Genomic DNA, 11,208 nt, shown 5'->3' on the forward strand with positions numbered 1-11,208 from the left:
GAGCGGCTAGATCTAGGGTTTTAGTCTCTCTTTACTCCTAATCGTTCAGTACCTTTTTCCGGTTTGCTCTTCGAGTTCCGGCTTGTTTCCTTGATCTCCTATCACTCTTGTACCCCTTTTGATCAGATCTAATAAAACGTCTTTAGTCATCCCATTTTTGAGTTCTTTCAACCTAGTCGACTGAATCCCGTTCAAATATGATGTTTTTTGCGGTATACTTAACAAAGTGTTGTTTGATATATATATAAGCAAACAAAAAAGGTTTTACAACAGAATGAATCGTTAATCATAGCCATGCTTAAGATAATATATACAAAGGAAAGTCAATATAGTCGACTGGATTAGGTTCGTGTCTTCGCTCAACCAGTTATTTCCTACTTGTAATAATTCTGACTCTGAAAATTGGTGGCGGATGACAGGTTTATCATTCAATCACGTATTGAACAAGCAAAATTCTCATTTTTGTAACCACAGAATAAGAAATATTTAATCATCTTTAATCCTAGAATTAGACAAGGTATTGTTTTGTTTTCTGGTCGCTTTCAAAAAATCAGTAGCTACCAAACATGCGATGCCAAGCTTTGCAGTCCAAGCACTTCTGTATTGAGAAAATAGACTTTTTAGCAAAGAATTGTTTGCTAGTAAAATTAAGATAGCAGTTTTATATACATGTATAATTGGATTAAAGTTAGGGGTCATGTGCTTTGTCTTTTACCAAACTCCGTTGTCCACTTACTTTTATAAGCCATATATCTGAAATATGTGCATTGGAGAACTTTTTTCTAATACAAATATTTACAGAGGCATTGGGAGTGTACATCTCGACCACGAGTACAACGACCACCTACGTGAGTTTATTCCATTTCTTGCATCATTTGGGTTGGTTTGTTTTTGAAAAGCCTACCTCCACGAGACCTCTCTCGTGCTACTAAGACATTAATGTTCTCATAACGTCTGACAAATCAAAAGTCTTAAAACTAGACACATTTTCATTTTGCAGCACACCAAATGAGTTATTTGAGATAATCCCATCAACGATAGTACTCAAAGAGTGACGAATACGAGATGAGCAACTGGAACTAGGGGTGGTAGCAGCAAGAGCAGGGGTTTCAATATCTGAATGTCTTGGAGCAGTTGGGAACGCAATATCTGAATGTCTTGGAGCAGTTGGGAACGGCCGAATGGCCATATCAAGTTGACAAACTCTAAATTTTAGGACATCTAGTTGAAAAGGCGACGTGAGTTTATTTGTTTAAATAATGCAAATTGTAATTATGTTGTCTGCTTGCATGTTTTAGTAAGTAACCTACTTAAAAGATAAAAGTCAAAAGATCAATGGTCACAAAAAAAGTGAGATCAATTTCAATAATATTATTGTAAGCATGATGATTGCGTTGGAGATTTTTACCTGTCAGCTCATATTTTGAATTTCAAATTATGAGAAGTTCGAAAAACTAAAAATATCGAGCATTGTTTTGGATATGGATACTAGTATTATATCTATAAAAATAGATTAAAAAATCTCACAGAGGTTTAATCTTTAGTTTTTTTTTTTTTTTTTTGAACATTATCTTTAGTTTTTAAACTGGTGATATAGTAGTACGATAAATCATCTACACCATTTATTTATAGAACCACTCTTTTATTCATCGCAAATTTGGTTTGTGTCAGTTATAATTAAGTGGAATCTACGATGGTGGTTCGAATACAATCGTTTTTTAGTATGTGTAAACCCAAATTTAAAATACTAACAAATTAGTATTTAAATAGATCGAAATATATCGAAATAGTCTAAAAATATAATAATGTTTTATCATAGACGCACCATTTTCCCAAAACCAACCAACTCGATATATGTATTTGTCAAAAAAAAAAAAACCAACTCGATATATGTATATTGAACCGAACTGAAGTTTCCAAAATCCAACCCTAATAAGAGGTGTGCTGAAATAATGGAATCCAAACCCTAATAAGAGGTGTGCTGAAATAATGGAAGAATTAGCCCGATAATATTGCTACTCCCTCCGTTTCCGAAACTAAGATTTTTTAGATTTTTTTCTTGTTCCACAAAGATAAATTTTTTATATTGTTAAAGTATTTTCTTATACTTTTGAGGAATCTTAATTGAGAATATTTGAATTGATTAAATTTTATCAGTGAAAAGTTATTGGAAAGTGTATAATAAAATAAAAGATAAATTAAATTATAAATATTTATTAAATTCTTAATAAATTTTTAATAATATTGCATACTCTAACTTTGACCATGTCATTAATTTTTTGTCAGTATGGCACCCCGCTGGACCAACAGTTTCAGAAATCCATGCACTCGTTCAATAGTAGTATAATCTTACCAATATCTATTAAATTAAATATACATCCACGAAAATTAATTTCAAATACATTAAAAACGCACAAGTCATAACAATGATTATTCGAGTTTGAATAAATGTTGCAATCAAAGAGAGAAAAGAGGCAGAGACGTGCATGCCGAAACAAGCATTCCTCTTCTGACTTCTCTCATCTACATTTTTATAGCTTTCGAATCTTAAGATGATAAATTACTTATTCCTAGTTAATAGTACTTAATATCATACAATTTTAATTAAAGTATAGATCTATTTTTTAAGAAAAATGTTTAGGTCTTATAGACCAATTATTGACGGATACCTATGTATGATGTCTCTAATTTTAGTAGGTTATGAAATCTTCATATGCTGTCGACCATTTAACGAAATAAAATTGTATTCTGTGCATGTATATACGTTAGACCAGTAATTCACTCTCTGAGGGGTATTTAATTTATGTGGAGTGGTTAGCTAAAGTTTGCAAAATCAACATTTGAGTCAAAATGCTGTCAGCAAAATTACATGCGGGGCTGTATAAAACAAATATAATAAAATGATGAATAGATGTGTAGGTTTCAAATACATTATAGTAAACTGTATTGCTTGCTGTAAAATAGAGATGGAATCATATCACGTTAATTCGTATGTTTTTTCTTTAGGAATTTCTCATATATTATAATTGTTGATGGCAATTTTACACTATAAACCAAAATTTAGCAAAAAAAAAGAAAATTACACTATAATTCCATCTATATTATTATGAGCTGATATACCACACTGCAAAAATCATCCAAACGCCATTAATATAAAATTCACTCCCCGAAAAAGAAAGAAGCTGGAAACAATCTCTCCTAAAAGATAAGGTTTGATAAATCATAACCAAGCTTTGTTTAAAAGAAAACTTTGACTAAACCAAAAATTATTATCAAACATATAATTTTCAGTTTAAATTTTAAACATACGCAATTGTATTGGGTAAATAAATCTGGAATTAATATGTTAGGTCTATTTTAATCTTGGCTTGGAGTATTCTGATGCCAAGGGAGACCAATCCAGCAAGAAACCATGTGATCAGTGGCGTATATAAAATTTTAAATACAAGAAAGCGAAAAGGATAAGGATATAAATCATATAAAAGTCTCAAATGATATCCTCAATATATGATGATCGATAAGGACACATGCCTTCTTCGACACTTCTTTTATGCGACGAGACATGTATGTGTCGGATGTGTTATTGTCGACACGCCGTAACCAAAATAGTTTTATTTTGTAGTCTCTGTCTATGATTGATCAAGTAGTTTCAAATTCTCATCCGTTATCCATAATTTGATATAATAACTAAGACCATGATTAACGTTGTCCCTTAAGCTGGATCTTAAGCATATTTTTCATTAAAAAAAAGAATAAAGCAGTCATTATGTTAAGCGACGTCGCCTAATTAGGGCTAAGAAGATACAAATCTTCTTGGACACGTGTCATGGCGTGAGAGATTTGGGAGGAAAAAGCCGAGGGGTGGAAAAACTATCTTTCATTTACGCGTTTTTCATCTTCCTTCTCTCTTCGACGGCGAAGTGGAGAAACACATCGTCTCGTTTCGTCGACGAACCAAATCGATGAAAATCGATGGTTCTTCTCCTCTACGAACCGATTAAAGTCCCCGTGTGGTCTCCTCAACGAAGGGAAGCAACGAATCCGGTTGAGATCCTCGTGGAAGAGAAGAAACGAAACTGGTTGCGGTCTTGGGCGAAGAAGCGAATCGAAGCAAATCGAAGGTGGCTCAGCTCGAGGACGAAGCTTATTGGCGGTTGTTCCTCAATCGAACCAAAGGTAAAGGTCTTAACTTTTTTTCCTAGTTTGAAAGTCGAATCTTCAACGGTTCTGCATGTCTTTGTTTGTGGTCTTGTTGTTCGAATCTTCCTAGGGGTTCTGCATGTCTTTGATTGTGGTCTTGTTGTTCGAATCTTCTAGGGTTATGCGTGTCTGTGATTGTGGTTCTGTAAATGATTTGTGTTTCTGTTAATGAGATGTCCTTTTAGAGCTTTCATCTGTATTGATCGTTTGATCTTCTAGGTGTTGTTGATGAAGAGCTTTCACGTGTATTGATGGGTTGTTGAGATTGAATAACTTGTTGAGATTGAATCTAACTATATTTTATTTCTTGTTCTTATTTGTTTAGATGGGTTGTTGAGATTGAATAACTTGTTGAGATTGAATCTAACTATATTTTATTTCTTGTTCTTATTTGTTTAGATGGGTTGTTGAGATTGAATAACTTGTTGAGATTGAATCTAACTATATTTTATTTCTTGTTCTTATTTGTTTAGATGGGTTGTTGAGATTGAATAACTTGTTGAGATTGAATCTAACTATATTTTATTTCTTGTTCTTATTTGTTTAGATGGGTTGTTGAGATTGAATAACTTGTTGAGATTGAATCTAACTATATTTTATTTCTTGTTCTTATTTGTTTAGATGGGTTGTTGAGATTGAATAACTTGTTGAGATTGAATCAAGTATATTTTATTTCCTGTTCTTATTTGTTTATCACTTGATCAGATTGAATAACATGTTTCTATCTTTTCTCTTATGGTTGAAAAATGGCATGAGCCACTGTCGGCAAGCAAAAGGAGGTGAATAGCAACAGAGAGAAGAGGAATGCGACAACATCAACAGAGGTAATACATTTCTCCTTCACCAGTGGGGTAATAAATGTATTGTTACTGATTGATTATGGTTGAGACTTGAGATATGTAATAAATAGAAAGTGATAAATGGTTTTAGATAAACGTCTAGATGGTTGAGATAGGTAATAAATAGAAATTGATTAAGGTTTGTGACTGTGGAATGAATATGCTTGTGATGAATGTGTGTAGATAAACGTCTAATTGTTTGAGAAAGATATTAAATAGAAAGTGATTATGGTTGGTTGGTTGCTTTTATCTTCCATCTATAAAAACGTCTAAGTTGTTCTTCTCTTCCTTATCGTCTTATGTTGTTCTATTTCTTTGGATCTTCAACGGCTAAGCTGTTCTTCTCTTTCTTATTCTCTTATTTTCTTCTCTTTCTTATTCATTTTCTGCTCCTTTCTCTTATTTGTTATTGTCGGATATGGATTCCTATCCATATAATAACCAGAATACAAATTTTGTTGATCTCCTAAATAGTCAACAAGATATTGTCTTCGGTTTTGGACAAGATAATGCCGAGGTATCTTCATCCCAAGTGCCTATTTTCGGTGAAAATTCAACTGCAGAACGTAAGGAACGAAGGACGTGGTCACCTACCGATGACATAGTGCTCATCAGCTTGTGGTTGAACACGAGCAAAGACCATGTCGTGGGCAATGAGCAGAAGTCCAGGTACCTTAAATGCTATCAGTGTTCTTGATCGCTCTTCTGCTTTTGATGATATAATAAAATGTCAAGCTCCACAAGTCACTTTCTCCGTCAATGGAAGAGAGTATCATTTGGCTTACTATCTCACTGACGGAATTTATCCGAAATGAACAACTTTTATCCAATCTATTCCAATACCACAAGGGCCGAAAGCGGTTTTATTTGCTCAACATCAAGAATTTGTCCGCAAAGATGTCGAACGTGCTTTTGGAGTCTTGCAAGCTCGCTTTGCAATTGTTAAAAATCCAACACTTTTTTGAGATAAAGTCAAAATTGGAAAGATTATGAGAGCATGTATCATACTCCATTATATGATAGTAGAAGACGAACGAGATGGATACACTCAATATGATGTTTCTGAGTTCCAACAAGGAGAAGACACCGGAAGTTCACATGTCGATCTCATGTATTCTACAGATATCCCGACAAATATCGCCAATATGATGGGTGTTCGAACTAGAATTCGTGATAGACAAATGCATCAACAGCTGAAAGTTGATTTGGTTGAGCATATATGGCATAAATTTGGACGTGATGAAGACAACAACTGAGCTTGAATTTTTTTTAAAAAGAAATTGTCGTTTAATTAAGTTATCTTTGTTTTTATGTTTTTTTTTAATTCTATGTTTAAAATATTGTCTTTTATAATGTTTTCATTAATAAATAAAAATTTCTTTTATTTAAAAATATTTAATATTTTTCTAATTAAGAACCCCAAAATAAAAGACTACCATTGGAGATCCAAAATCATAGTGTTTCTTAATGTGTTTCTTAATTAGTAAAATAATGATTAAGATACTCATATGAGTATATGGGTTAATCATGCTTTAAGTACACATTGCTGTCACATAGAATACAAATTGGCAAAGTAGCAAACAGTAACCGATTTCAAATTTGCCCTTTCAGCGAAGCTAATACAACACAAACCCTTACACTCAATGTTTCGATGAAGTATGTTAAACATTTTTAAAAATCATACATATCTAGAGCCGATATGTGCACAGTTCAGTGAAATACTAACGCTAGTCTCCAGATTTTTTGAAGATAATATAAATGGCATAAACACCCAAATTATTATGAATATTTTCTTATTGATTTTTTGATAAATCTTTTATCACCCCAAAATCTTAAAACCTGTCCATCGCCAATTTATGAAAACAGAAACATAAGAGAAAGGTTTATGAATCACAAATAAAGTGTTCTATTCTTGCAGAGTGATTTAAACTAACAGAGACCATAAATATATTGTGGTATCAATCAATGCAATAGATATGTTCCGGATCACGACAATGACTTATTAGAGTCCGACGGGTGACCATTCTGAAAACAAGAGGAACGAATAGAAAAAGAACGTAAAAGAACAAAATTTCATGAATGAAAAAAAATGGTTGTTTCATCCCATATTTAACAAAAAATTAATTTATTTTTTATTTTTCTAAAAAAAAAAATGGCAAGGAATGGAAAAAAAAAATTATTCCTATGATTTTTTTAAAGAATGTTTGGGAATGCATTTGTTCCTCGCCGTTCGTTGGTCATCAATTCTTAGTTTAATCGATAAGTTTTAGGGAATCTCAAGCTCAGCGACATGTCAGTGATCCAGATCAAGATCATAATATCAATCAACATCGCTTCTTTCCTAAGATTTTATCAAAACCAAATAAGGAAGAAGCTCCATCATCAAACCCGTTTGATTTATATATTTAAAAAAAAAAAGACACCATCTTTTTCAGCGTCTTCTTCTGATATTTACAGTTCTGTTACATGGAAAATTACTCTGGTAAAAACCTCTGAAACAAGCTTCCATTATTTTAGCTCAATCAGGGTTACACAGAGGAGAAAAAAAACAACAAAAGAAAAATTTACACTTCCACCAAAGTTTTCAACTTTGACAAAAGTTACCATCCATCTGATTCTGAACTGCTTTTACCGCAGCCACTCTTGCCGCCGTTGCAGCCTTATTAGCAGCTGCCACGGCTCGGCTAACTTGCTCATCTACTCGTCTCCGAGTCACAGCCTTCTTAGCCGTTTCTCTAGCTGCCTGAACCGCTCTCCGAACCGGCTCGCTAGTAGGATGAAGAAACGTTACAAGATTCCCTGAATCCCATTCACCAGATTTAGCATCACCGGTTCTAAACGAGTAAGCACCATACCCTTGCTTACGACCCTCGTGCCATGCTCCTTCATAACAATGACCATTAGCAAAACGATACACACCAAACCCATGAATCTTGTCTCCAAAGTACTCTCCTGCATACTTATCTCCATTTCTACACAAACACAACCAAATAAATATTTTGTCTTTAAAAATCAATTTCAACAATTATAATTAAAATCAGTGTTCTAAAAATCGATCTAGACTAGTCATTAATATAATTAATTACTGCCTAGCAATTTTTTTAATATTGGATAAAATCATTTTATTTACCTGAAATGGTAAGATCCAAGACCATGTTTGACACCAAATCTTGATTCACCAACATAGGAGCTACCATCAGCACAAGACTGAACACCAAAGCCATGGCTTTGACCATTAAGCCACTCGCCAGCGTAGCAATCACCAGTGTAGAATCTGTAAACTCCGTAACCATGTCTAAGACCTTGCCTATACTGGCCTTTGTATCTACTCCCTCTAGCCCAGCTCTCGATCCCATGACCATCGTACCTCCCATCGACCCAATCACCTTCGTAACGTCCTCTCACGAAGTAGTAATACACACCACTCCCGTTGCACTTCCCTTTGTGAAACTCTCCTTCGTAGAAATCTCCGTTGCTGTAGAAATGAACTCCTTCTTTGACGAACGGTTTGATCTTCTTCTCCGGTTTGTTTTCGGTATCGCCGATGTACCACTGAACCGGTTCTGACCGGTTCTTGGTATGAAAGCCAAAGAGTTTGGTGGTTTCTTTGAGTGCGAGTATGGTTTGGTTGAGGAGAGCGATGTTCTTGGAGGCGAAGAAGAGAGCGACGGCGACGAAGATCAGAGCTAGGAGGAGGTTCTCGGAGGTGAGAAGCTCATCGGTTTGGGAGAAGACGACGAAGAAGATGAAAGACGAGAGGCTGAGGAAGGAGAGAGAAACCATCGTGAAGGCTAGACCCGGGTTGATTCGGGTTAAACCGGTTCGAGGACTTGAACCGAACGGTTTAGGCGGTTTTCTTCTCTGTTTCTCTTCTTTCTCTCCGGCTTCTAGATCTTGTCTCTGGTGAGAGACTTCGCTAGCGATTACACTAAAGCTCTGAAAAGACGATCTTACCGTCGTCGACGGTGACCGGAGCAGCGACGACTGTGTCCTCGTCAGCTTCGCCTGTCCTTCCATCTCTTTCAGAAAAATTCGAACACGATAAAAACACGATCACGAAAGCTTCCTGTAAATTCGAGATTGTGGCTATAACCGAACTTCTCGGTTTCTCCGGCGAGAATACACTAGCCGCCGCGTCACCGCCGTAGCAAGCATCACCAACGAGATAGATAGAGATCCGTAACTTGTGATTTTTGTTTCTCCTGGTTTATCAAATTTCGCTTAACGGCGAGGCTAAAGCTTCTATGCTTTGAGAGGGAGAGGGAGAGAGAGAGAGACAAGAGAGGAGAACTGGACCGGGTTTGGTCTGAATTTAAAGGGGAGAGATGGGACTAGATTTAGTACGAACCGTTGGATTAACATCTGACGGTTGATTAACCAAAAAGGTTAAGGGTAGCCGTTGGATGAGAGAGCCCCGGTCATGACGGGAATATATTGGTCGACGGATCCAAACATGAACGGTTTTTTAGCTTTACTGTTGTAAAGCTGGCACGTGCTACTACTACACAGAGAAAATTATTATGAAAACAAAAAGCTCTAAATAAATAACACAAAAAGCTCTTGTACTCTTTATTTGATAAAGAAGATAAAAGTTTTCACATATTGAAAAATAGTTGATATCTAATCATAAATTTATAAATTTTATATTAAATATTTTTATGATTTTAAGCTAATAATAATTTAATATTTTACTATTAATAATATTTCTTGATAGCTTATTACTATTAATTAATAAAATATGTATTAAAAACCTAAAATTTAACTTTAATTAAAAATAGAAAAGAGAGAGAATGTTCATCATTATAAAACAGAGGAAATATTTACAAAAAGTTCAGATTTTGAAAATTTGGTGCTTTGTTTAGGTTCACATATACTCCTTCTGTTCCTGAAAATAAGATTTTATAGAGTATGCACGCTTATTAAGAATTTAATAAATGTTTATAATTTAATTTATTTTTTACTTTATTATACACTTTCCAATTAACTTTCCACCAATGAAATTTAATCAATTCAAATATTCTCAATTAATGTTTCTCAAAAGTATAAAAAGTATCTTAACAATATAGAAAATCTATCTTTGTGGAACAAGAAAAAAATATAAAACATCTTACTTTCGGGAACGGAGGTAGTATGAATTAAGAAGAAGAAAAGTTATATGGCTTAATTTTGAGTGGGAAATAAAAATCAGTTTAAGTATCTAAGTTACACTTTCTTAATAAACATATATAGCACAAAGTCGCCACGCTATGCCAGGTCTACTATTCATGCATATACAAAAGTGTACTATCAACTTATGTGTATAACACATTCAACAACTTCGTTAAATTCATTTTATTTTTGGTAAAAAATATGGTGGGTGATCTGCCAGCAGGATGGTTGAATTCGATTCGTTACTATATACCTACACGGAATTGAAAACTTTTCTTCAAAAGAAATTTAATGGCGAAGAAAATAATAAAAAAGAGAGGTCGATCCAAACTTATTGTGAACAAACAATTTCTCACCAAACATACCATTTGGTGTTAGGAAGTGTATGAATGAATGAACTTTGGTTGTTCTGTAAATGATAAATGAATATAACTATATAACCGATTGTTATAGTTAGATGGAACGACATAGAGACGCCAACAAATATTTCGTACTTTTCAAAATCACACAACAATAGGATAGTCGTCATGAATCATTGATATTATCTCCACTAGAGGCCGAGCCCCGCGCAAGCGCGGAGTTATTTGTGTATGTTGTTGTTGTTCAGTTTTACTTAGTGTTAGTGTTGTTAGTTATGTTGTTCTTACACTTGTGTTGGTGCGTGCAGTTATTTGGCAAAGCAGAGGGTCGGAGGTGGTGGGATTAGTAGGGAGGCAGTTGTTTGTTGTTGATTACGTGTAGGACGCTTTGTGAACGAAGACCAGTTGATACATATATAATTTTTGTATTTAATTGTCTGCATCCCAATTCCCACCGAGGAACATATGATGGTGTGCTTGTGTCACTTTTTCTGGGGTTTTTGTTTTGTTTTGGTGGCTATTGGATTTTAGTTGGTTTCTTTGTTGCATTGTTTAACGTCGATGCCATGTAACTATCTGAACATGTTCTCATGCATGAAGCAAAAGACATGCTTATTTTCACGAAATGCAAAGACCCATCAACGTTCCCCTTTATTTAAAAA

The 11,208-nt window shown here is 34.4% G+C and overlaps 1 protein-coding gene and 1 long non-coding RNA gene across 2 annotated transcripts; one reads left to right on the forward strand and one right to left on the reverse strand.

Moving 5' to 3' along the window:
* The first annotated feature begins 737 nt into the window (after nt 1-737).
* LOC106310965 lies at nt 738-1,381 on the forward strand. Its single transcript, XR_001263898.1, has 2 exons — nt 738-848; nt 1,001-1,381. It is a non-coding gene; the product is annotated as an uncharacterized LOC106310965 (long non-coding RNA).
* Nucleotides 1,382-7,414: 6,033 nt separating this feature from the next.
* Nucleotides 7,415-9,357, reverse strand: LOC106310959 (radial spoke head 10 homolog B-like). Its single transcript, XM_013748187.1, has 2 exons — nt 8,170-9,357; nt 7,415-8,011 (listed from the first exon to the last, which is right to left on the reverse strand). The coding sequence occupies exons 1-2, from the start codon at nt 9,054-9,056 to the stop codon at nt 7,624-7,626; spliced, it is 1,275 nt and encodes a 424-aa protein (XP_013603641.1). The 5' UTR covers nt 9,057-9,357; the 3' UTR covers nt 7,415-7,623.
* Between the last annotated feature and the right edge of the window lie 1,851 nt (nt 9,358-11,208).

This window comes from Brassica oleracea, chromosome C8 (genome assembly GCF_000695525.1).
Source record: "Brassica oleracea var. oleracea cultivar TO1000 chromosome C8, BOL, whole genome shotgun sequence".
NCBI lineage: Eukaryota > Viridiplantae > Streptophyta > Magnoliopsida > Brassicales > Brassicaceae > Brassica > Brassica oleracea.